Source organism: Schistocerca gregaria, chromosome 4 (genome assembly GCF_023897955.1).
Source record: "Schistocerca gregaria isolate iqSchGreg1 chromosome 4, iqSchGreg1.2, whole genome shotgun sequence".
Classification (NCBI taxonomy): Eukaryota; Metazoa; Arthropoda; class Insecta; order Orthoptera; family Acrididae; genus Schistocerca; species Schistocerca gregaria.
Window position 1 is genome coordinate 214,357,368 of NC_064923.1, and position 27,970 is coordinate 214,385,337.

At 43.3% G+C, this 27,970-nt stretch overlaps 1 protein-coding gene across 1 annotated transcript in view; it reads right to left on the reverse strand.

The window, feature by feature from the left end:
• LOC126267658 (synaptic vesicle glycoprotein 2A-like) overlaps positions 1 to 27,970 on the reverse strand; it is a 198,353-nt gene that overhangs the window by 15,801 nt on the left and 154,582 nt on the right. Inside the window, exons 9-10 of the mRNA XM_049972957.1 lie at positions 26,229 to 26,343; positions 9,180 to 9,339 (exon numbers count right to left, since the gene is read on the reverse strand). Of these exons, the coding sequence (XP_049828914.1) occupies positions 9,180 to 9,339; positions 26,229 to 26,343 (275 nt within the window). The remainder of the gene's footprint in view (positions 1 to 9,179; positions 9,340 to 26,228; positions 26,344 to 27,970) is intronic.

Consider the following 27,970-nt stretch of genomic DNA (forward strand, 5'->3'; position numbering starts at 1 on the left):
CCTTCTCAGCTGCTATCTTCCTTTCTTATGCTTCGATTCTTAAAATTACATTCTGGTTTCTGCATTAGTTGCAGATAAGTTAGCGTTTTCCGTATTTCATCCCTGTTCCTTTTGGAAAATTTGACTGTAGACAAAAGTGACAAATGTTTTTCTCTATGTCTACAGTCACTGTAGAAGTGATTTTGCGTTTCTTCAAATTTATTTTCTAAGAGAAGACATAGATTCATTGATGCTTTGTATGTTCCTAACTTTCTCCGAAACCCAAACTGATTGGCTTTTACCAGCAGTTCCATTCATATATAAATGATTAGTGCTAGTATTTTGCATTCAGGTGTTATTAAAGTTGGTTCGGTGGTATTTAAATATGCTATTGGTAGACTTCTTTGGTACGGGATTGGTTATATTCTTCTTGAATCATGATGGTATCACGCCTGTGTTACATATCCTACATATCAGGAGGAACAGTTTCGTCCTGACAGGTTCGCCGAAGGTTCTTAATAATTGTTCCCCTACGTTATGCTCATCCACTTCCTCTTCCATTTCCATAAAGTTGTCTTCTAACTTCTTTCTTTGTATTTGTCGTCTATGAAGTACTTCCACCCTTCAACCCTCCCTACGTATTGACTTGTAATACGAGTTATTGATATACACAGAGCTACTCCAACTTTATGCAGAAATTTATTTAATTTTGCTACAGATGACATTATAAATATTTCCTACAGTCATGCATGCTTCTACAGCTTTCCCTTCCCTCTCTCTAACTATTCCTGCTTAGGTATTTTGTACTTAGTCAACCTCCTCTTTTAGATACCTGTATTTTCCTTCGGTTGCATCGTATGCTGAACTTTTGTATTTCTGCTTTCTTCAAATGAATTTAATGTGTTGTTCGTTGCCCAAGTATTCCTACTTGGCTTTTTTACCCAGTTGTTCCTCTGCTGCCTTCACTAGTTCATTTCTTAAAGCTACATGGTAATCATTTTCTAAAAGCAAAGAATGTCTTAATCCCTCCACTGCCGTGTCTTAGATCTTGATAATCGTTGGTGGCAGTATGTCGCTAACAGCGGTCAGGAATTGTCGTTTACTGTTTATTGTTGCGTGTGTGAAATATGTGATGAAATTCACGATTCTGCCAACTTTGAGGTTGGTTGCTTAATCCGGCTTCTGAATACAAAAATGTTTGCCCTATTGAAACATACAACGATATAATCAAAGTTTATGGAAACATGATCAATGAAGCTTCATTTCGAAAATGTTCCATCACTTTAATGGTGGACGAACGAACATTCATGACAATGAAGTACCAAGCCGGATGACGAACACAAATCAAGGATTGAGCAATAAACTCGTTTTTACTGTCGACCAGAGTTTTGTTTCCAATAAAATTCTTAAAAGAAAGTACAGTCAATGGAATGGCATCATTCACTATCCGCCCCGCCCCCTCCAAAACAAAAATGTTAAAATTCTGGTAGGCCTCCTTATGGAGAGGTCAGCGAGTATGCCACTCATGCTGAGGATCCAGATGCCATTCCTGTTACTGCCAGAGATTTCTCTATGGTGGGAGGACGTGAATGGGGTGCCCTCAGCTGAGGAGCTACTTGACTGACAGGTAGCAGCTGCAAGGTCTGAAAAGTCGACAACGGCCGGAAGAGCGGTGTGCTGACCCCGTGCCCCCCTCCCCCCCCCCTCCCCCCATACCACGTCGGCGTAACACCGAGGCCAGTTGACACCACACGGTCTTCAGACAACGGAGTTTATTTCCTTTTATTTTTTTAACTAATTTGGAGCACCAGAATGGTTGTGGTCACAGTGCTTTGAGATCTAAAGGGCGTCCTATGCCTAGAGGAGAGATGGCAAATACAGCGGCCTACTGTCAAATCCTTCACCGACAACGTCGAGTCCTGCCGTTCAAAGCTAACGGCGTTGTGCAGCAGCATTGTGCTTCTTTATGATGACGCTCGCTCGTATTCTGTTGCGTTTTCAAAGTATTTACTTCAGCAGCTTAAATGGAAGGTTTCTGAACATCCGCCTTATAGCCTGGAGTTGACCCTACATGATTAATAAATATCTTTTTCTCAAATTTGGGGATTTTTTGAGGCGGAAAGTACTATGAAATTAACAATAAAGTGGAAGAAGGCTTTAGTGATTGGTTTGACAACCTTATGGCAACTCGATATGTAGAAATCTTAGAAAAGATATTGAAGCTTTGCAACAAATGCTTAAATCTAAAGGGCGACTACGCAGAAAAATAAGAGGCCGTGCCGGAAAGTAAATCTTCCGAATTTTTTATGTGAAAACACATCATGCTTTTCAAACAAAACACACACTGTTAACATTCCACATATGTATTCTTCACGTCTACATATTTACTTCTGAAGCCGGCCACTGTGGCCGTGCTGTTCTAGGCGCTTCAGTCCGGAACCGCGCTGCTGCTACGGTTGCAGGTTCGAATCCGGCTACGGGCATGGATGTTTGTGCTGTCCTTGGTTTAGTTAGGTTTAAGTAGTTCTAAGTGTAGGGGACTGATGACCGCAGATGTTATGTCCCATTGTGCTTAGAGCCATTTCTTTCTGAACATAGTCACCCCGGCGACGAACATTCCTCCCAACGATACACCAGTCTGTTGATACCGTTACTATAGAATATCTGATATTGTGGACAGAGTCACAACCTCCCCTCCCCTTGTACCGCTTCATCACTATCAAAGTGAAGTCCTCTAAGGTGTTCTTTAAGGAAACACATGAGAATGGAGATCGCCAGGTCGGAGCTCTGTGGAAGATCGTGTATTGTGTGTATTGTACCGGGGACCAAGAAACGAGGGAGAGGCTTCGTCGCGTCGTAGCACTCAACTCCACAACAGGCCACAGCAGTCCAACCACCCGACCGCCGCCCCACACCGAACCCAGGGTTATCGTGCAGTGTGCGGTTCACCCCTCAGTGGACACGGACACCTCCCCCCCCCCCCCCTCTCCCCAGGGAATGTCTCGTACCAGACGAGTGTAACCCCAAGTGTTTGCCTGCTAGAATAATTAGAGTGTACATATACATGAAGACTGTGCTTGCGCAGCTCATGGCCCGCGTGACTCCTCCTGTCTTAGGTTCGAGTCCTCCCTCGGGCATGGGTGTGTGTTATCCTCAGCGTAAATTAGTTTAAATTCTATTAAGTAGTGCGTAACCTTAGGAACCGATGACCTCAGAAGTTTGGCCCCATAAGACCTTACCACACATTTCCAATTTGTTTGTGCAGCAATCGCCGACATAGAGTATCTGAGGCGGAATAAGGGGAACCAGCCGGCATTCGCCGAGGCAGGTGGAAACCGCCTTAAAAACCATCCACAGGCTGGCCGGCACACCGGACTTCGACATTAATCCGCTGGGCGGATTCGTGCCGGGGACCGGCACGCCTTCCCGCTCGGGAAGCAGCGCTTAAGACCGCGCGGTTAGCCGGCTGGGCTGTATGAAAGATGACCGATGGCAGTGAACACAGGGTGTCTGATTAGTGCAGATGTCACAGCTCTCGTGTGTGATCTGGCACTGTTATGCTGAAGAAGGGGTGCTCCATGTGTTGACGGACTCTTGGAATTCGTGGTTTCAGTTTTCTAGGGGTCTCATAGTACCGGTACCTTGTGGAGTATATGATGGTGCCTTTAGATATGATTTCCAAAGGCACCAAATCATGACTTCGGTTGCTGATGGCGTGCTTTTGAACTTCTTTGGCGCGATGGTTTCACGGTCTGTCCCACATGTTGGGATGGTTTCACGGTCTGTTCCACATGTTGGGGTTAGCACAACAGTTATCTTCATTGCGAGCACGGACAACACTATGCCCTACGTTACTGATGTCGATGCAATCGTCCCTGTGGACGGCTTTCATTCTTCTATGAATTTCAGTTGGATGCACGTTTTCTGCGGCTAGAAACTCGATTAAATGAGGCATTATCTCACTCACCTACGTAGTTATGTTATGCACCGCGATGTTACACGCTACAGTCCGGGGCCGTCCGGCGGCAGAGGGTTGAAACTTGCGTCAGTGGATCGGGAAAGTCGAGGAACTAAAGAGCACGACATGTTATACCTCAACCGATGTTGAGAACAGAGCACTTTCAGGCATTATTTCTCAGCACGCCCTCAAAGTGAAGATATCAAAACATGTTATAAAACTGCTCATATAATATAAAGCCGTCGGCACATGGGCCGTTCACTCTAACGTTGAGCGTACCGAGTTTCTGGCATCATAGCGCGGAAAAAGATGTTGGGGAGTCTTTCTGAACGTACAGGGCAATACCCAGTACGTCAAATATTCAGAACGTACATTTAAACGTTGACCAACGAGATGGAAGAACACTACCTTCGTCACATGTCGCCATCCAGGGCCAACGAGAAATATGGGATTTGCAAAGAACTTATGACGTCACTGTAGTCATCTTTTCACCAGACTTCACGACTGCTCGGCTCCGTAAAGAGCCCACGGGAAATTATTCAAACGTTCAAACGTGTGTGAAATCTGATTGGACTTAACTGCTAAGGTAATCAGCCACTAATCTTACACACTACTTAACCTAAATTATCCTAAGGACGAAGACACACACCCATGCCCGAGGGAGGACTCGAACCTCCGCCGGGACCAGCCACACAGTCCATGACACTCGGCTAATCCCGCGCGGCGGGAAATTATAATGTCCATGAAAAGCTGCCCACTAAAGATACTAACTTCATAGTGTGTTATCAAGAGCTTGCTTGCATTTAAATGCGCAGTTAAGCATTATTAGGCTCGTCTGAAGTTCTCACTAGCACCGCGCCCAATACGGCTGCTGGCACTCTTAAGACCTACAGTGTCACGTGCTGTGACGTGTGCGCAGCGGCCCGTCTTTCTCATAGTCCTCGGCGCCCTCTCTCTTCAGATACACAGTCGCGAGAGAGCATATTGGCTTTCAGTTGAAGCTCAAATGTACATATGCCTTTTCTAAACACCAGAAAATTGAGGCTCCCTCGAAAACTCGTCGTTGATTTGTTGTAATAAAATGACTCGAAACGTCATATTTGTGGTTAAAGAATTATTGTAACTTGCGTCTTGTGAAAGTATATCGTTTCAAGGCAACGGAACCTGCAGCATCCATCAATGCAAAGTATTGACGGACCTCGTCCGTGTTCGGTGTAGCATAATGAGAAATGGCGCAGGATTGTAAGGTGGCTGGAGATATGTAGCTGCTTCGCGTCTCATTGGATCCAAATACTTTTTACTGCCTTTCACGTTTTATAATAGGTTCTGACATTTTCTTAGTAGTTTAATAGAAATACATTCTATTATATTCAATTTTTCTTTAAACATAAGTGGGCTCTTCTTGAGGAGTTTGCCAGCCGGAGTGGCCGTGCGGTTCTAGACGCTACAGTCTGGAACCAAGCGACCGCTACGGTCACAGGTTCGAATCCTGCCTCGGGCATGGATGTGTGTGCTGTCCTTAGGTTAGTTAGGTTTAATTAGTTCTAAATTTTAGGCGACTGATGATCGTAGAAGTTAAGTCGCATAGTGCTCAGAACCATTTGAAGCAACCTGAGGAGTTTGTTCGATTGGCTTTCTCTACAAGACAGCTTGCGCTACTGAAATTAGATATTCTGCACTTTCTTGTCTCAATTCTTGTATATAACATGGTGTAAAACTTTCTGACAGATTAAAACTGTGTGCCGGACCAAGATTGGAACTCGGGCCCTTTGCCTTCTGAGGGCAAGTGCTCTACCATCAGAGCTACCCAAGCACGACTCCGGGCCCATCCTCACAGATTTACTTCCGACATTACCTCATCTCCTACCTTCCAAACTTCTGCAGGCCTTGCAGAGCTAGCATTCCTGGAAGAAAGGATGTTGTGGAGACATGGCTTAGCCACAGCCTGCGGGATGTATGGGATGTATCCAGAATGAAATTTTCACCCTGCAGTTTAAATCTGCCAGGAAGTTTCGTATCAGCACACTCCGCTGCAGAGTCAAAATTTCATTCTGGAAATATCCTCCAGTCTGTGGCTAAGCCATGTCTCCACAATATTCTTTCTTCCAGGAGCGCTAGTTCTGCAAGGTCTGCAGGAGAGCTTCTGTGAAGTTTGGAAGTTAGCAGACGAGGTACTGGTCGTGAGTCGTACTTGGGTAGCTCAGATGGTCGTCGGCACGGTAGCTCAGCGTGTTCGGTCAGAGCGTTAGCTACCCTCTGTAACCCAAAAAAAAAAAAAAAAAAAAAAAAAAAAAAAAAAAAAAAAAAAAAAAAAACTGAGTGAAATGCTCAACGAACAGCCTAAACGGGTGTCCTGGGATGTCCGCCCCGAACATACACAACGAACAATTTAGAACAAAAGACAAAAAAAGATGGTAGATCGCTTGCACGCAAAAGACCAGGGTCGCGAGTGCGAGTCTCTGCCCGGCACACAGTTTTAATCTTCCAGGAAGTTTCATATCAGAGCACACTCATATACAGAGTGCAAATTTCATTCTGGAAATATGTTGTAAGCATTCTGCTCCTAAACAGGAAAGTGGTAAAGTAAGAGTAACGGTAGAGTTTTACTGAAAAGTGAGAACGATGAAATAATTTTTATCTTACGTAGGGAGCTACTGTAAATTTGTATCGCAGCATTTGTAATGAAACTTTTATAAGCCGATGTCCTTATTGATTGAGAATGGTACATTTCTTTGTGCCTTATAACAAGCTCCTGGATATTGAAGTTTTTATTTTTGTATACTAAAGATTGAACAACGTGACTATCACACGGACAAGGGAGGAAATGTGCGTATTGTTGCAGCTAACGTAAGAATTTTTCAGCTGTGCATTTCGTACAGCCAACAACTGAGGGCTGCGATCGAGTACAGCACTTGAGACACGCATACCTTATGCACAGGCCGCATCGTTCAAAAAATGGTTCAAATGGCTGTGAGCACTATGGGACTTAACTTTTGAGGTCATCAGTCCCCTAGAACTTTTTTTTTCATCAGTCTACTGACTGGTTTGATGCGGTCCGCCACGAATTCCTTTCCTGTGCTAACCTCTTCATCTCAGAGTAGCACTTGCAACCTACGTCCTCAATTATTTGCTTGACGTATACCAATCTCTGTCTTCCTCTACAGTTTTTGCCCTCTACAGCTCCCTCTAATACCATGGAAGTCATTCCCTCATGTCTTAGCAGATGTCCTATCATCCTGTCCCTTCTCCTTATCAGTGTTTTCCACATATTCCTTTCCTCTCCGATTCCGCGTAGAACCTCCTCATTCCTTACCTTATCAGTCCACCTAATTTTCAACATTCGTCTATAGCACCACATCTCAAATGCTTCGATTCTCTTCTGTTCCGGTTTTCCCACAGTCCATGTTTCACTACCATACAATGCTGTACTCCAGACGTACATCCTCAGAAATTTCTTCCTCAAATTGAGGCCGGTATTTGATATTAGTAGACTTCTCTTGGCCAGAAACGCCTTTTTTGCCATAGCAAGTCTGCTTTTGATGTCCTCCTTGCTCCGTCCGTCATTGGTTATTTTACTGCCTAGGTAGCAGAATTCCTTAACTTCACTGACTTCGTGACCATCAATCCTGATGTTAAGTTTCTCGCTGTTCTCATTTCTACTACTTCTCATTACCTTCGTCTTTCTCCGATTTACTCTCAAACCATACTGTGTACTCATTTGAATGTTCATTCCGTTCAGCAGATCATATAATTCTTCTTCACTTTCACTCAGGATAGCAGTGTCATCAGCGAATCGTATCATTGATATCCTTTCACCTTGTATTTTAATTCCACTCCTAAACCTTTCTTTTATTTCCATCATTGCTTCCTCGATGTACAGATTGAAGAGTAGGGGTGAAAGGCTACAGCCTTGTCTTACACCCTTCTTAATACGAGCACTTAGTTCTTGATCGTCCACTCTTATTATTCCCTCTTGGTTGTTGTACATATTGTATATGACCCGTCTCTCCCTATAGCTTACCCCTACTTTTTTCAGAATCTTGAAGAGCTTGCACCATTTTATATTGTCGAATGCTTTTTCCAGGTCGACCAATCCTATGAACGTGTCTTGATTTTTCTTTAGCCTTGCTTCCATTATTAGCCGTAACGTCAGAATTGCCTCTCTCGTGCCTTTATTTTTCCTAAAGCCAAACTGATCGTCACCTAGCGCATTCTCAATTTTCTTTTCCGTTCTTCTGTATATTATTATTGTAAGCAGCTTCGATGCATGAGCTGTTAAGCTGATTGTGCGATAATTCTCGCACTTGTCAGCTCTTCCGTCTTCGGAACTGAGTGGATGATGCTTTTTCGAAAGTCAGATGGTATGTCGCCAGACTCATATATTCTACACACCAACGTGAATAGTCGTTTTGTTGCCACTTCCCCTAATGATTTTAGAAATTCTAATGGAATGTTATCTATCCCTTCTGCCTTATTTGACCGTAAGTCCTCAAAAGCTCTTTTAAATTCCGATTCTAATACTGGATCCCCTATCTCTTCTAAACCCACTCCTGTTTTCTATCACATCAGACAAATCTTCACCCTCGTAGAGGCTTTCAATGTATTCTTTCCACCTATCTGCTCTCTTCTCTGCATTTAACTAGAACGTAGAACTACTTAAACCTAACTAACCTAAGGACATCACACACATCCATGCCCGAGGCAGGATTCGAACCTGCGACCGTAGCGGTCGCGCAGTTCCCGACTGTAGCGCCTAGAGCCGCTCGGCCACACGGGCCGACGAATACAGTGGAGTCTGTATTAAAGGGGAATAAACGCTAACGAAGAAAAGAAGAAGAGTTAACACGTGTTGTGAAATAATGTTGCTTTCATTACACGTCTGGAAAAACAAACGTTTTCTACTGTGTGGCAGGCAGAGACTCGAACCCAGGACCTTTGTCGGTCGCGTGCAAGTGCTCTACCGACTGAGACACCACACGACCCGTCCTCACATCTTTACTTCCTCAACCCCTAAATCCAACGATTTTTAATTTAAGAAAGACCCTGTACTTTTTCTACTCATTTTAAACAGTAGTCATCTAATAGCCCTTTGGAAATTTTAAAAACCTTTGTTCGTGGAGTATCTTTCTCTAAATCTAGCTCGTATTTTACTACCAATTGCTGTTTATTGACAAAAGTTTTGGGCCTAGTGTCGACTGAGCTCTCGAATGCATTATGTTTTTCTCCAACTAAGACGACTCACCTGAGCGTGGTGGGGAAGATGGCGACGACGACGCCGATCATGCAGGCGCCGTACACGTTGACGGTGGCCAGGTAGAGCGTCAGCAGCGCCAGCGTCGACGCCGAACCGACCGACCACAGCACCAGCACGCTGAACGCCGCGCTCACCAGGGCGCTGATTACTGCAACACGTCCCGCCGTCCTGCTCACAAACACTCCATGTAATCCCTCTGTTCTAAACTGATACAACATGTACTTCTTAGTTTGTTCACTTGCTGGCATTGAACTTGCGGTGTCACTTATCTTTACCATCCCACAGCATATCAAGATAGGTAACGGAATTGAACTAACACGTCTCGCCGTTCTTCTCACAATCACTCCATGTAATCCCATTTTCTTACATTGACACATCACCTATTTCTCGCTTTATTTACTTGCTGGCATTCAAATGTTGGCATCACTTATCATCCCACGACATATCAATGAGCTGTCGTAGCACTAAATCTGAAGAGAAATTCCCGTGTAAGAAGAATGAATATTCGATTGTTATCCAATAATCTCTTTATTAGATTACGAACAGCTAGGCTTCTGGAGTGGAAAAGTATGAGAGATGCAATTATACAGTTTCTACTAACTGGGGAAAGATACATAGTAAAAAGTAGGGAAGTTTGTACAACGTAGTAAAGTGTACAGCAGTTAATCGCAAATGATGATTATTGCAAATCCAGTTACCAGGTTGGATTTCATGTGGAAGCAGATGTGCCTAGCAGCTGTATTTATTTCAAGTAGTAAAGGATACAACAACAAACATTATTTGGGACTGATGTCTGTGCCCTCTACAACTTGAAATAAATTTGCGAACTTAATCCTAGGGTATTGTTTCGTAAGCTGTGCGTACCACTCCCTCAATCTATGCATCAGTTCCATTATGTTTAGTTTTTTTTTTTTTTAGGGACCTTGAAAAGTTTCTACTATGTGTTTAACTCAGCTCCTAGCCACAGAAAGACGAATCTTCAGAAAGACGTTTGAGTTATAGTTAAGATACTTTCAGGTACACTACGAGGCTCTTGAGCCCGCTTTTCAGGGCTTTTAAAAGACTTTCGGTGCCACTGAGGAACGGTCTGATACTTTAGAAACCATAAAAACCAGAGAAGCTGTTCTCTGCATTGTGTGATTTCTAGTTTTTGTGTTTTATGTGTATTTACATGTTGTTGGGACGAGCTTCGGAATGTGTATTACGAAGATAATGAGTCTAAATGTCTTTCTGAAAGACAAGAGAAATTATGTTTTTGATGAAGCACATCGATTTGCCAAGTACGAGATGAGAATTCCCGTGGGAAAAGTAGAACTATAAGGAAGAGGAAAATGATGTCTGGAGAGAAGGCTGCAAATGAGACGCTGATTTTGCTTCAGGAACTAAAAAAGTCAATGTTAGAGTGCATCGAATGGTTTCTGTGCGATACACGTTGCGTCATCATGAGGCGTATAACGGATCATTTTGCCCAGGAAATTGATTAAAACCTCAGACTGGAACTTCCCGCAACTCTATAAATGTTAGTTGCCAATTATGATGAGACGGCTAGAGATGGTAACCTTTCAGAAATTCAGCGACAGAGAAGGTTTCTGAAAGCTACCAAAATTCAAAGAGAAGACTCTTTTGATTTAATATCTTTAAGAATCATGCAGTTCATGGATGAATATGAATTTTCCGGGTGGTTTCTTAAAGCTGCCAAAATTCCAAGGGAAGAATCTCTCGGCTGGACATCTTTAAGATTCTCATAGTTCGTGGATGAATATGAATTTTCCACGTCAGTTCACAAACTTATTTTGGCGTTGAGATTTCTCTTAACTTTGTGTGTTTCGAAAGCGTCAAGTGACAACAGTTTTTCAGGACTCAAACTGATAAAGAATTATCTCAGGTCGACCATGAGTCAAGCACGGCTCTCTAGTTTGGCGATTTTGTCTCTCGAAAAAAAGTGTGGCTAAAGGAATCGATTTTGATGATTCAATTTAAAATATGTAACAGAAAATGGTGGGAGAAGCAGATTCTAAACTACTTGTTAACGCCACCTTTCATTGTTATTTTTACTGCTTCATTAACAATCGCCGGCCGCGGTGGTCTCGCGGTTCTAGGCGCGCAGTCCGGAACCGTGCGACTGCTACGGTCGCAGGTTCGAATCCTGCCTCGGGCATGGATGTGTGTGATGTCCTTAGGTTAGTTAGGTTTAAGTAGTTCTAAGTTCTAGGGGACTAATGACCACAGCAGTTGAGTCCCATAGTTCTCAGAGCCATTTAGCCATTAACAATCAATTAAACTATATTAGCTATAAAAATGCGTTTCTCTTGCGTGTTTTCAATCGCAAACACTTTTTGCAGGATTATTAACATTATACTTCGCTTACTTACCCACTTGTACCAAAAACAGCTTCTCCCCCCACCCGCCCCCCCCCCCAAAAAAATTATGATTTTAAGAGTTGGGGAGCTGGTTGGGGAGAGAGGGGAGAGGGCATGACAAGTTAAACCTCCACACCGGGTGCCGGACTACCTAGCTACGCCACTAGACAGGGATTAGACAAGGCTTTTGTGTATCGCCTACTCTGTTTAATATCTATTTAGATGATTTAGCTACAGACTGTTTCCAAAACAAATGTGCTGTGACAAAATGAGGAAGAACAATAAAGTGCTTAAAATCTGGAGAAGATTGTTAGGGTGAAATTGACAGATGAAGTAATGAATGAGGTTGTGTTACAAAGGCTAAAAAAGAAATCACAAATATAGGAAATTGTCTAGAACACTGGGTGGGAGGAGACTCCAAAATGAAGGAATGATTACTGAGACGAGGGGCCAGAAGAAGAAGAAAATACCATATAATCTACATCAAGATAAATGTATCATACACAGTTACGAAAAGGATGACGGACAACCAGGAGGCATGGACAATTTTGACTTTGAGGTGGTGGACCTCTCTATTGAGAGAACACATCATCATTATAGCTATTCTGATACTATTTATGTTGTCTTCGCATGGAAAAACTTTCAAAAACGCCGAGTGTTTATAACAGTATTAATACAGGATAAAAATAACTTGTAGTGGATCCTATAGGTATTCAACGTAAGCACCATTTATTATACAGTACAAATTTATTACCTGATCAGCATATGTGAAGTAGATAATGTGACAGCGTCTTTCGTCTTCTTTTAAAAGTCAGCGAGGTCAGCTGGTAAGGGACGTGCATAATCACGGTATTTTATAAAGCTCAAGAAAGCAAGCGCATGGCAGAAACCAGACCCACGCAGCCAATACAGAACTTGCACCCGTCATTTAACAGCTCCCGTACCTAACTATGTTAGAATGTATAACACCAAACGAAATTCCAAATTTAAACGATACGAGGAGACGGCATATTCTGTGACTCATTGACTTTTATAAGCTTCAGCATGATAATCATGGTTCACTCAAAAGTGAGCTCTATGATAAGATTTGGGACACTGCGATTGTGTTTTTTTAAATATCGTCATCGAAAGTCCTATCTCAGCACCTGTTACAGAGCAGGTGGAATCGTAAGACCACTCAAAAGAAATTTTGTAATGTAACATAACAGTTTTAGAGAAATCAAAGAATTCGTGATTTCGGTCCATTACAAAGGGAGAGGTTTATGTAAACTCAAAAGAACTGTTTACTGCACGTTGCAAACGATGCACTCCCGACCGTTCTCTTCATTTCACTCACACGGCAGAAAATAACTGTATGCTTTTAGAGATTGCAATTGCGAAATAGCTTTAATAAAATGGAATGTAGAATGCTCAGTAAACGTACGTTAACGCTAATGCTGTTGTTGTATATCAATTACGCCGGAATGATAACTGGCTGATAACTTCTTCATACTTAAATCGAGCGTAATTATTGAAGGGTACAGCTTTCTGTAATTTCAGTTAGCATTTGCCTTGCAGTCGGCGGGTGACGTCTCTACAAAAATTAAGGCTGTAAAGCTTATTCCCTTTCTGCTTTGTCCTACCTGTGGAATGAATTATTGCTACCTTACCATGCTGGTTAGCCGCTTTGGCACGGCATTGTTAGCCGCAGCACAGTAATGCTACTTAACTCAAAGAATGGCGGATAGCTTATAACCTTTTACCAAACCGTAAGTGCCGGCGCCTAAGCCGTCCTCACACGGGACGAGGCAGCTCTCGTTATGATTTGCGCTCCCAGTGGCCTCCAGCGGCCATAGTCGGCTTTATTTCGCTCGCAAACCACACAGTTTCTACACGAAAATTGACACGCCTAAAATAGCTGCGTTAACTCTGGTACCGATAATGGACGGAGAGTGGAAAAAATTGCGAAGAAAATTATAAACTCGTCGATGGCTTGAACAGCGAATTACCGGTAGAGGAGCTCTACATAAAGCTGTACATCAATCATGTACATGTGAGCCCTGTCGGGTCATATTGATTGCGGTCTGTAGATCGAATCTCTGGTTCGTTTTCCCTCTGGTCGCCAAGCGTCAGTCTTCCGCTGCGTCTTCCAGTTGAAATGGTTGCGAGGTGGAACGGGCAGCCATCGGGGACGAGGAGGTAAGAAGTCGGTTGGAGAAAACGTATTTTGTCATGACCAATGGGTCCGCAGCTCGTGGTCTAAAGGTTAGCGCTGCTGTCTCTGGATCACGAGGTCCCGGCTTCGAGTCCCGGCCGAGCTAGGGATTTTCTCTGCCCGGAGGCTGGCTGTTTGTGTTGCCCTCATCATTTCATCATCATCATCATCATTTGTTAGAGTGACTAGATTGGATTGTGAAAAGAAAATTGACTGTGTAAAAATTGGGACTTTGTACGGGCGCATATCACTAGGGGTCAGATAGATACTGCCTACAGGAAAATTAAAGAGACCTTTGGAGAAAAGAGAACGAGTTGCATGAATATCAAGAGCTCAGATGGAAACCCATTTCTCCGCAAAGAAGGGAAAGCAGAAAGGTGGAAGGAGTATATAGAGGGTCGATGTACTTCAGGACAATATTATGGAAATGGAAGAGGATGTGGATGAAGATGAAATGGGGGATATGATATTGCGAGCAGAGTTTGACTGAGCGCTAAAAGAAGAGTAGACAACATTCCATTAGAACTACTGACAGCCTTGGGAGAGCCAGCCCTGACAAAACTCTACCATCTTGTGAACAAGATGTATGATACAGCGAAATGCCCTCAGAATTCAAGAAGAATATAATAATTCCAATCACAAAAAAAGCAGGTGTCAACAGAAGTGACAATTATCGAACTATCAGCTTAATAAAACACGGCTGTAAAATACTAACCACAAATTTTTTACAGTCGAATGGAAAAACTGATAGAAGCCGACCTCGGGGAAGATCACTTTGGATTCCGTAGAAATGTTGGAACACGTGAGGCAATACTGACCCTACGACTTATCTTAGAAGCTAGATTAACGAAAGGTAAACCTACGATTCCAGCATTTGTAGACTTAGAGAAAGCTTTTGACAATTTTGACTGGAATACTCTCTTTCAAATTCTCAAGGTGGCAGGGGTAAAATACAGAGAGCGAAAGGCTATTTACAATTTGTACAGGAACCAGATGGCAGTTATAAGAGTCGAGTGACATGAAAGGGAAGCAGTGGTTGGGAAGGGAGCGAGACAGGGCTGTAGTCTATCCCCGATGTTATTCAATCTGTATATTGAGCAAGCAGTGAAGGAAACAAAAGAAAAATTCGGAGTAGGTATTAAAATCCATGGAGAAGAAATAAAAACTTTGAGGTTTGCCGATGACATCGTAATTCTGTCAGAGACAGCAAATGACTTGGAAGATCAGTTGAACGGAATGGACAGTGTCTTGAAAGGAGGATTTAAGATGAACATCAACAAAAACAAAACGAGGATAATGGACTGTAGTCGAATTAAATCGGGTGATGCTGCGGGAATTAGATTAGGAAATTAGATGCTTAAAGTAGTAAATGAGTTTTGCTATTTGGGAGCAAAATAACTGATGAATGGTCGAAGAAGAGAGGATATAAAATGTAGACTGGCAGGAGCAAGGAAAGCGTTTCTGAGGAAGAGAAATTTGTTAATATCGAGTATAAATTTAAGTGTCAGGAAGTCGTTTCTGAAAGTATTTGTATGGAGTGTAGCCATGTATGGAAGTGAAACGTGTACGATAAATAGTTTAGACAAGAAGAGAATAGAAGCTTTCGAATTGTGGTGCTGCAGAAGAATGCTTAATGTTAGATGGGTAGATCACATAACTACTGAGGAGGTATTGAATATAATTGGAGAGAAGAGAAATTTGTTTCACAACTTGACTAGAAGAAGGGATCGATTGCTAGGGCATATTCTGAGGCATCAAAGGATCACCAATTTAGTACTGGAGGGCAGCGTGGGGGGTAAAAATCGTAGAGGGAGACCAAGAGATGAATACACTAAACGGATTCAGAAGTATGTATGTTGCAGTAAGTACTGGGAGATGAAGAAGCTTGCACAGGATAGAGTAGCATGGAGAGCTGCATCAAACCAGTCTCTGGACTGAAGACCACAAGAACAACACGGGCGCTGACGACGCGCAGTTGAGCGCCCCACAAACCAAACATGTTCATCGTCATGCACCAGTTGTCGGTGTCTTGACCGATTCGGTCTGAGGACACATCTTTCCTGTTGTCGAGTCATGTTGTGTGAACTAGTCTGGGAGCGTTAGCGAGATCTGTTGTTACTGTCCTGCCCTACGTGATTCTTCCCTGAGTTGTGAATTTGTGCTTTCCGGGTAGTTTGGTTCCTCCGTTAGTGGGGTCTTTATCGCTTGTAGAAACTGTTTCATCCTCCCCACCTCAGTGTTCGCTGAGCGCCTTCTGTTGCTTTCCTGAACAGTAACAGTTTGTTTTTAAGATACCTCCGGTAGTGGAGTTACTTTCGCCGTGGCGAACCTTCTCCCCTGATAAGTCTTCCTCCTTGCAAATGATGCCTGCCATTATTACTGTCATCGTCTGTGCAAGCGGTGGGAAAGTGACGCAGCGGTCGCATGTGCTACTTGCTGCTGTGATTAACATTCGATTAATGCGCTCTTTTAATTATGTTTTAGATTCCAATATGGACAGATCCATTAGTACCGGCTGCGCTAAGAGACAACTGTGAAATGTTTTGTGTTGGCACTCCTATATGTTGTAAGGCGAGATTCCTTATTTTCTGGAGCCCGACTGGGTTTGCGAGCCGTCTTGTACTGGTATCTCACCGCTATATTATTTATAGAACCAGGATTTCAGCGAGGAAAAGCAGTTCAGCACTGTTTATTAAACTCTACTTAAACTATTTTTGTGGCTTGGTTATATGAATATACTTATTCATGATTTTGGTCAGTGTTTAAATTGTTCTGTTCTTGAACTTGAGTTCAGTCTGTTAATCGCCGATTGTTGTATCTTGTTTTGGATTGCTTGTTCAGGCAGCTATTTACTGAAAATGTGCTATCGTACTAATTGACTTGTTGGTGTTTCTAGGCATCTTCCTGTCGTATGACGCTTATTTTACGAACGCCCTGCTGTCGCCTGATGAATCAGCTACTGTTTCTGCGGTCTATCCGTGTAATTGGCCCGACCTGACAAGGGTCCGGCGGCACGATATTATTGGCCAGCATTTGTGATTATGGGTCTAAATCTTTTCAGAGTTCGCGTATTTTTTTGCCTTTTGGCTTGGATTCCTTTTGGCGCCGATTCTTTGGTTTAAATGGCTCTGGGCGCTTGGGACTTAATTTCTGAGGTCATCAGTCCCCTAGAACTTAGAACTACTTGAAGCTAACTAACCTAAGAACATCACACATATCCATGCCCGAGGATGGATTCGAACCTGCGACCGTAGCGGTCGCGTGGTTTTAGACTGTAGCGCCTAGAACCGCTCGGCCACCCCGGCCGGCACCGTATTCCTTCTGTATCAAGTTTTCCCTAGTCAGTCGGAACATTTGCTGGACCTTCTATTTACTTAAATTTGTCATCTCTCTCTCAATGGAATATGTTAGATGATGGTCTGTAATTTAAAACCATTGTTAGCTCAGGACATTTCAATTTGTTTAAACATTTTTTGAGAAGTTTGTGCTAGTCATTGTCACATTTGACGTTTAAAAATCGCGTTTTAAACTTGTCAGATCTCTTAAGAGATCGTGGTAACTTTTGGTCTGTAATTTAAAACCACTCTGTTAGCTTGGACAGTTTAATATTTTAAGCAATTTACTTGTTTCCAAGTTTGCGTTATTCATTGTTACATCTGACTTTCAAAAGATTTGCTTTAAATTTGACGCGCTTTCGTTGTTAAATTGGAGAAACCATTGACCTCTTCTGAATTTAAAGCGTTCCACTCACTATTTTAAGAACTGCCGGTTTCTAAAATATTATTTAATTGTGTTTTTACTATAGTTGCTTTAAAATGTTTAATAAATGTGAGTCACTTGGCAAATAATGAATGTTGTCATTAACTGGAGACTAGCCCTTACTTGAATTCCTGTTTACTTGGCTTATTGGAGCTCAATATGTACTAATAGAAGTTATTCGTAAATTAGATTGATTTTTCATCACAAATTCTGTTTTCGATTAAATATAGTTAAGGTGCATTGTCTAATTTCAGTGTGCATATACATAATATCCTTATTCTCGATGTTGCATTGACTATGAACACTCTGAAATAACGAACTTCACCGCATATTTCAAGATCGAGGTACGTCTCGTAATTTCATTCGAATGGAAGAAGATTTGTTTCGAAATTGCTCTCCATCGTTGAAAATGGTATTTACCGGCAACATACAAACATGAACTAGTCCATTAACCCAGAGGCGAGTCTACGTATTTTGCAGAAACTTTCTTAATAGCAAAAATTTCCAATGTGTTACTTGTGTTTACGTTCAGATATAGGTTGTTAGTCACGTTAAGATTTCTAGTCACTGGAGAAACATTAAAGTCCTTGGTCTTTGCAAAAATAAGTGCATCAAACACATTATATACATCGACTTTTGAGAGAGTTCTATTAAATGAATACGACAGACACAGAATCTTATCGAAAATGCTAAAATTAGATGGAAGTGGAGCACTCGTGAGCACATGATAGTATAAATTGCGTTACAGCTTCAATAAAACAACTATCTCCGTATATGGTTGACATTGTTTAAAGATTGTGTCTGCAGATGTCATTATTTCATATTCAATATGAAAATTCTACCAAAATGAAGCATTTTTGATTGATCGTCATTGTACCGTAAAACTGAAACGGTATACTTTCGTAGCACACAAAAATTATAACACTAAAAACAATTAGAGGAATCCTTCATTTTTCCTGTCATTTTCTTATAACAAATCGTAGCCAAAACGATGAGTTTTCGAAAGATCCTCGATTTGTTGGTGCTTTGAAACATCTTATATTCATACCACGTACTGCATGAGAAAGAAAACCCATCAAATATGATGTTTTACGCCATACAGTATGCTATGAATGAATGTAGCGTAAAGCGACGTCGGATCTCCTTAACAACGTTCCGCTCCACGAGATAAAACTCTGACAATCTTTATTTCACTATGCACAGTGTAGTGGAACGTGGAATTTCGCGCTGTGACGTCGCTAGCTCCTTATCCATTTGCGTTTTCAAATCCCCTGAGAAGATTATTTAACGCCTTCGCACACAGAGCAACTCAAATGAAAGTAGCTGACAACGCGACTTGCTGCCTGGTTGGCTGCGAATCGTTTCCTGTGCAGCTGAATAGGAGTCAGCAGATGTGACTGCAGTGACGGCAAGTAACTCGTTCGCATCATGTTATCAGTCAGTTGCTAGTGACTTGGGATCCGTTTTGCCAAACTATTCGTGTTGCTCCGTAATCTCGAACACAACTCAATGATGTTTTATTTTGAAAATGAAGGAGCAGATTGTGAACATTAGCTGTGAGTGGAAAATGGAGAAATATTCAGTTTCCTACATCTAAAAGAGCAGGAGAGATTTGGAATTGAAAATGTGATGAAGTGCAAACAGAAATTCAGATGAGAGGTTTGTAGTGTACTGTAGATCTATTGCCTGAAAAGAAAAATGTCAAGGGGAGTAAATGTGCAGGAAAATGCAGCCCATATCAAGACAATTATTTAGTGTGAATACCAGCGCCCGTGTCGTTCTATAATATTACCTTATCGTCTACAAAGAAACAGTTTAAACAGGGGGTGGAGCGGTGGAATGAGGGGGGAGAAATGACTGGAAAGACACGAACTTCCGATAATTATGAAGGCAACGGTGTTCATACACAGACGATTCTATAAAGAGTGATGAATTTGGAATATGTCTGTTGCAGCTCCATGGCAGCTGCAAACAGCCTGAAGCCTGTTTTCTGTGTACGTAAGGATGAATCTAATTTTCTTTTCGTTTTCTCGTTCTTGCGTAATAATTACATCCATAAACTAGGTGTTCATTTTAGCTGAAGAGATTGAAATATTTCAAGAACTACACATAGAATCAAAAAATGTTATAGTTCTAATTTCTCTCGAAGAGGGACGTCTAATGATACAACACTCGACCCCAATCTCACCACGTGCGTAGGTGACGGTGGGTGGGGGAGCAGCTTTCAAATTTTCAAAGGGAACCCCTCTTTTTTATTGCAGATTACGATTCTAAGCAAAATCTACATACTTCTTGTCTGAAGCATTTTCTTCGTTTCGCCACAGATGGAGCTGTAATCGGAGGACCAGAAATGGGTAAACAGTCGTAATTGATGACATGCTACACAATGGCCCTTGAATATCCATTTCCAAGTGAGACCCCGCCTTCTTGCTGCGATGATAAGACAGGCCAGCATTTCATAACTTCTAATTGGAAATCTCATTCGCAACGTTGTATTCCTCCAACACATCGAACATGGGAGTAATCGACGCGCCACTTTGGCTGTGGCTCGCAGCCAACGCCACACTACTTTTCTACTGTTCAAACGTAGTACCATCAACTTCAATACACTTAGTGATCCGCTTTTCAAATGACCGTACACAGGACAGAAGCATATTTGCGGTATGTTAGCACTGGCGTTCCTGGTGTCATCGACTCTGTCTTCACGGCCTCTTAGCACTTCCTAGTACACCTAATCTTTTAAATATCTTCACAGAAACAAATGCGGTGACCTCAAATCGACGACCTAGCGGGTCAATTAACAGGGCCGCCTCTGCCCTTCACACCGGCCGATGAGAACACCGTCTAATACATCTCGTGCTTCATTTGCGTAATGCGCTGCGCAACCGTCGTGCTAAAACCACATACATTGTCGAACGCCCAGGGCACCATCCTGCAGTAGTAACGGTAATTCTTGTTACAAAAAGTTCGATACTTGCGTCCATTCAATGTGCCATCGATAACTACCTTGAAATGGCTCTGAGAACTATGGGAATTACTATCTGAGGTCATCAGTCCCCTGGACTTAGAACTAGTGAAACCTAACTAACCTAAGGACATCACACACATCGATGCCCGAGGCAGGATTCGAACCTGCGACCGTAGCAGCAGCGCGGTTGTGGACTGAAGCGCCTAGAACCGCTCGACCACAACGGCCGGCGATGAATACGTATCAATGAGTTTGTTCCCATGATGCCATACCATTCGTTAACCGAACAAGGACGTTGACGGTCAACTTGCCGTAACCGGGAGGGGGAGGGGGGGGGGGGGTCGTCTACACTACAGTAATGCATGTTATGCCTGCTAACGCTACCACGGTTTGTGAATAATGTACACTCATCGGAGAATAGCGCCTCGGCAAAGAATGTGGTGGTCCTTTGCGTTTGTTGAAGAGCCTATTCACAAAATACTACCCAGTTACAGAAATCGGCACCATGAGGTTCTTGATGCTATGACACGTGGTCTGGCTGCTACGATGATGCAGTACTGTGAGATACGGGATTCGCTGTGCAGTTGCCAGTCGCTTATCCGTGGATTGTGGTGCAGTGGCGCTAGTACAGCTATTTCATTAGCTTCTCCTGTAACACGTTTGTTCGTTTCCTTTTGCCGATCTGTACGCTGCTAACAGACATAACGGCGTTGACAACCTTGTAACAGAACGAAGAGAGCGAGCTTTCTCTGGCAAACGCTCGGCATACAAGGCAACAGTAGCCTCAATACTTCTCCTACATTCTCCGTAAATCAGGATCATTTCAGTTTTTCCTGCTGTGGTTGCAAAAATCATCGTCCACTTGCGAAGTGTTTTTAAAGTGCTACGTAGGTGTTCAGGCAAGTATATCAGGGTTTTGAACCGCTGTCTGTTCTATGTCTGCATGACACCTGAGCTCCGTCAGTGTACTGCCTGTTGTATACGTGTATTTCGCTACACGGCCGCTGTAGCATATCGAGTAGTCCCCTGTTAGATATGTCGGAGGAATACAACATTGCGAATGGGGTTTCCAATTAGAAGTTACGAAACAGTCGCGTGTCCTGCCCTCGCAGCATGGGGGTAGGGCCCCATATGCCTTTGGACATTCAAGGGCCATTGAGCAGTATGTCGTACATAGTGATTGTGTACCTATTTCTATTCCTTCAGACAAAACCTATGTAGATTTTGCCGTAGAATCGTAATCTGAAATAAAAAACGGGTGTACCCCGCAGCCACGCACGCAGGGTGAATAAGTTGTTGTAACGGCGACCGGAACGGTCTTGGGGTGGTTGTAACGGAAACGCGGCGGGACCCGCGGAGCGACCCGTGGAACACAACACGACGAGAGAGGACGGACACGACCAACGAAGGACCTTACGACACAACAAGAACAGACTGTAGAGTCACGAACCAAACAAAACAACCACTTCCACTCGTAAAGCAACACGAAAGTCAATACACTGTCTAATGCGAGGCGATATGTCCTGAGATGCACGAGAGGTTAGACTGGCAGGCTGAGATTTTTTAGCTTTTTTTTTTATTTTCCATTCCCCCCGAAGGGGGCGTACTGGCAGCAGCTTCGTACGCTGCTCTACAGCCTACAGACTTTTTAAAAACGGAAGAAGAAAAGAAACAAGAAAAACAGGCGATAAGAAGGTGACATAAAGTGCAAAATGGCGGAAAAATGCGGAAAGTTAAAACAGAAAGCAAAAGGGGTTGGCAATGTTAATAAAAGACACATGAATCAGACAAGTAACATAGTACACACACAATTTAAAAAAGCATAGCGACAGTCTGGTTTCTGTTCGCAAGAGATAAAAAACAAATCACACCCAGCGACAGTATGATGGCTGTTCACAACACGTCCCAAAAGACACAACATGGAACACTCACTGTAAAAAAAATGCACGAAAATGGCGGCACAAAGATGACACTCCCGAGCCAAAGGCAGATGGGGGGGGGGGGGGGGGGACCTGGAGGAGGGGGAAAAACAAGGAAGGAGGAAGGAAAAAACGAAAGGGGGGGACCAAGGAGGGAGAGGACTCATAAGGGGGCAGAGGGGCAGGGCAGACACGAGAGGGAATGAGAAGAGGCAGAGGAGGGAAATGCAAAAGGACTCGGGGGAGAGAAGGGGGCAGAGAGAGGGGAGGTGGGGAAAAAGGAGGATGGAAGGGTGGGGAGAGGGAGCCCGGGAAAAGGACAGAGGAAAGGAGGGGGAGTGAGGATCAGAGTTGATAGGAGGGATAAATGGAGGGAGAGAGGGCATCATCCGGGAGGGGAAGTTGATGGGAGCCACCTTGGGAAAGGAGATGAAGGGTGTAGAGATGGATGGTGGGGGGACACAACAGTGAAGACGTGGCACGGGGCAGAGATCGGAGAGGAGAGGAGCAACTAGGGGGTGAGGGGGATCAAGACGGCGGCAGATGTAGAGTATGCGGATATGTTCGAGGAATAGGAGCAGATGGGGAAAAGGAATGAGATCATAGAGGATCCGCGTGGGGGACAGGAGCCGTATATGGAAAGCGAGGCGGAGTGCATGACGCTCAAGGATCTGGAGGGACTTATAGAATTTGGGGGGGGGGGGGGCAGGCTGAGCTTTTTTTTTCTTTTTTTTTTCTTTATTGTTATTTTCAAACCCGTACAAACAGGCAGGCTGTCAGCAGCATGTTATGCCGCTCTGCAGCCATAGAGTAGATAAATAAACAACAGAAAGAATACACAGGTGTGACATAACGGTGGGTAATAAAACAGGAGACAGAGAAAGACAAACATGGAGCCGTTCATACTCGACGATAATCCACACTACAAACTGTTGTCACAACGCACTAACACTGAAGATGGCGATGGCACAGGTGAACGATGGAGTGTGATGGTGAACACTGAACACTAAACATGACAGCACACACGAGGCACTGATGGTGATGATCTCCAGTGCGTGAATGTCCACTTAGCGTGTGCGAGTCCGGGGACCTGCCAAGAGGGGAGGAAGGGTGAGGTGGGGGAAAGGGGAGAACAAAGATGCCAGTGGCTGAGGAGATGGGGCGATGGGAAGCCCAGGAGAGGAGTGGGGAGAAACGGAGGAGAGAGGGAAGAGGGAGAGAAGGGTGGGAGGGTGCCTAAAGGAGCAAAAACAGGAAGAGGGAGGGAGGATCAAAGTTGGTAAGAGGGGTAGATGGAGGGGAGGAGGGCATCATCAGGGAGAGGGAACTGGAGGAAGCCACCTTGGGAGAGGGTAAGGAGGGTGAAGAGATGGAGACTGGGTGGGGCGTGGGAACACAGGCGTGGCAGCAGGCTGGGGCAGGAGAGGATGGGCGAGACAAGCGGGTGAGGAGGAACGAGTTTGCGGGAGGTGTACAGGATCCATATCCTTTCAAGGAAAATGAGGTGGAGGAACGGAATGAGATCGTACAGGATCTGCGTGGGGGAGGGGAGACGGATGCGATACGCGAAGCGGAGAGCATGGCGTTCAAGGATTTGAAGGTATTTATAAAAGGTAGGAGGGGGGGGGGGGGTGGAGATCCAGGCCGGATGGGCGTAACAAAGGATAGGGCGGATGAGGGATTTCTAGATGTGGAGTATGGTGGAGGGGTCCAGACCCCACGTATGGCCGGAAAGGAGCTTGAGGAGACGGAGTCGGGAACGCGCCTTGGCTTGGATTATGCGGAGATGGGGGGGGGGGGGGGGGGGGGTCCAGGAAAGTCTACGATCGAGAGTGACGCCAAGGTACTTAAGGGTGGGGTGAGGGCGATAGGTCGGCCATAGATTGTGAGATAGAAATCAATGAGGCTTAAGGAAGGGGTGGCTTTGTCTACAATGATCGCCTGGCTTTTGGGGCAGGCTGAGCGACAGGCAGGCGCTTAAGTAGTCTAACGCGCAATGGTACAGACGTCTATGGGTCTTCGACGTCCATGACGTCTGGCGGGGATTCAGAGAAGTAGAGTGTGGTATTACTGCATGTCCAATTCCGAGACAAGCGTCAGCAGCTCGTGGTCTAGCGGTAGCATTCTCGCTTCGCGAGCACGGGGTCCCAGGTTCGATTCCCTGTGGGGTAGGGTATTTTCGCCTGGCTCGAGATGATTGGGTGTTGTCCTCAACATTTCATCATCATTCACGTAAGTGGCAAGACTGGACTGAGAAAAGGTTGGGAATTTGTATGGGCGCTGATAACCGCCCAATTGATCGCCCTACAATCCAAGCATCATGATCATCCTAGACAAGCTCATTGGAATTATAAGGTTTTTTGATCCAATGTGTAGTTTTCGAAATATTTCAATGTCTTTAATTAAAATCAACACCGGTATTCCTCTGGATGTGAATCTGTGCTCGACATGCCGTGTGTAATAGACATGGTCAAGTGCAACGAACAGTATGCCCCTTCCTTCACGCTCGCACACGGCAACTTCAACTCTCACTTTAGAGTTGCGCAGTGTGCGGAACTGTGTTGACGGTCTACGTGCAGCCAGTTACCAGTTTAGATCGACATTCCTTCCCTTCCTTCTGAGCCCGTGTGCGAGCGGCTGACGTGTTCTATAAGGTACGTTTAGGAGAATCAATAGCGGTGTCTTTACACACTGACTATGCAATTATCAAAAAATCATTCATTTAGCAATACTTCGTTCGGGAACCTGTTACGCGAAACTGTCGGAAGACGTTAGAGTCATAGAAAACACAATAATCTATGGAGTAGTATGTTTGTCTCCTTGCACACCTTCTACACGAACATCTCTGGAATTACTCACTGCTAGTCTTCTTAACAGATCTTCAGTTGTTAGGCGTGAAATATACACACAGATTCAGCATTCATTGCGTACATACTTGTTCTGTATTCTCTCTTTTATTGCCATAGCCATTGTCTTCCAATTTTACACTATTTACAGAAGTTGCTGCTTGAAATATGACTGTCGAACTTAATGCGGAAAGCACGTTAAAATGTAATTATATAATAAGTCTTGATAAATTGAAAAACGCAAAAGCCTCTTTGTTCGGGAGTCAACATCTTTGTAACTAGTGTTTTTAAGGGGCACGGTGCAATTAACAATTTGCTTACAGTTAAACAGATATGTTGTACCATTAAATCGTTGTCATTTGCTGTACGTTGTATTTCAAAGCACAGCAAACAGTTTAATCCTCAATATTCTGTATCATTCGGTATATATTTCTGATTAAGCTTTACGATCTGACAGCCCGGCGGATTTGTGTCGAGGTCCGGTGAACCGGCCAGTGTGAGGATGGTTTTTATGCGGTTTTCTATCTGCCTCGGCGAATGGGGGCTGGTTCCCCTTATTCCGCCTATCTCGGCGATTGCTGCGCAAACAGATTCTCAACGTACGCTTACATCACCATTACTCTACTACTCCAACATAGGGGTTACACTCGTCTGGTGTGAGACGTTCCCTGGGGGGTCCACCGGGAGCCGAACCGCACAATAACCCTGGGTTCGGTGTGGGGCAGCAGTGGGGTGAAGTGGACTGCGGTAGTCGTCGTGGGGCTGTGGACTACTGCGGCTGCGGTGGGGACGGAACCTCTCTGTCATTTGTAGGTCTCCAGTTAACATACAATACAATACAATACGATACTTACAAGCTTTACCTTAATAGGATGGAAACGATGGCCAAGTGGTAATGAACATTTATAAGTAACAACAAAATTACAAGCCTGTGAAATTATTATTAAAATGCTGCTGTAAAATGACAGTGGACGCGCTGGCTGGTACTCACTGATCAGAAGCCGGTAACCGATGATGTTCACGAGGGTAGTACTGATAAAGATGGCGAAAGTTGCAGAGGCGCAGACGATCATCGAATTCGTGTAGATGTTGGGGCTAGTCAGGGCCTGGAAGCAAACACATGTTAGTCTTCCACCAAGCTCACATTCTGCATGATTTTTCATCATTTTTAATTGTTTTATATGTTATTATAATGGTACGAATTAAAGGTATACAGTGAAAAACATAAATTAATAAGTTCATATCATACGCAAACATATCTTAGTTCTTTGATTATATCGAGTGAGAAATCTTCTTTTAAAAAATCTCAATTAATCAATTTATTAATATATTACTTCTCCACCGTTTCTATAAATGAGTAGTAAATAAAACTGCGGTATAGTTTATCCAGTCTGGTCTTCAGTTGTCAGCTCAGTAAATCACCAGTAATCTCAGTACCCATTATTCCAGAAGAAAACTTGCACACGCCGTTCAAGAAGAATACTTTACATATTTTTACAGGCGCTGATGTTACGTATACTGAACTTTATCTCTGAATAAATAAATGAATTCTTAGTAAATACCGACCTTCGCATTCTTTATTGTATTAACCAAATCCCAATTATTTTATTGGAGCAGGAAAAAAGCTACAGATGAATCTTTAGCGTTTGTTTGCGCCCACTCCGCAATATTGCAATTTTCTTGGAGCATAATCTAGGAACGACGTTCCAGAGTAAAGAAAAATATTATAATCTGACAGATTTGTAAAGGGAGATAAATAAATAGGAATTTTATAAACTGATAAATACAGATTTACGAGAAAACGAAACAAAATCAAGTAACTTACAGACTTTGTGGTAGCAGGGGAAAATAATGTTGGTTTCAACAGCTACAAGCGACAGATTTAATGTATGGCGAAAATTCAGACAATCCAAAACTAGCTGCATTGTGACATACAAAAAAAGATGTACAGGAAAACTCATCAAAAAGACTAGAGAAAAAGAACGTCTGTAACATGACGACACTGCACTGACAGTTTAATAAAATTAAAATACTACTGCAGGAAGCATCTGCAGGGAATTAAACCTAACGCCTATTGTACTTCACGATTACAGAAAATCACAAGCAGCGTGAATTGTAGGATACTCACATTCAAATCAAATACTTATCACTACACGTATAAAACAGTAAATAATGAATTAATTATAAAAATAACAACCCTAAAGGAAAATATGTTCAAAACCTTGGTCTCTGTGTCTGTTACATTATAGGTAAGAATGTAAATAAGCTCACTACAGTACGTATAAAAAAACCGAGCTGATAAATTTATGAAGTCAGGAATATCAGTATATATGGTCAGGCTCAGCCTCAGTATGTTTGAAACTCAGAATAGAGACCCAGACGCAACAAAACCACATATTCAAAGACGTAGGAAACGAAAGTAGAAATTATCAGAGATAACAATCAAACTGGTCTCTTAAAAGGAGGAGATTCTAAGAAATAACAGTGTCAATATTAGGAATCAATCACCATCAAACTGTATGCCGATGTAGTGGAATGTAACACAATCAGGCGAACGCATATGCAGCATCTTTATGTGTTTGCCTCCTCGTCTCTCTTCGTCTCCTACTTCACTAGCTTTCCGGTTTCTACCGAGCACCATTATTGTCACTGTAATAAGTGTTGAAATAGTTGTAAAAATCCGTCGCTACACTATCTAAAAGGGTGTTAATAAGAGATGTAAACTTGAGTTTA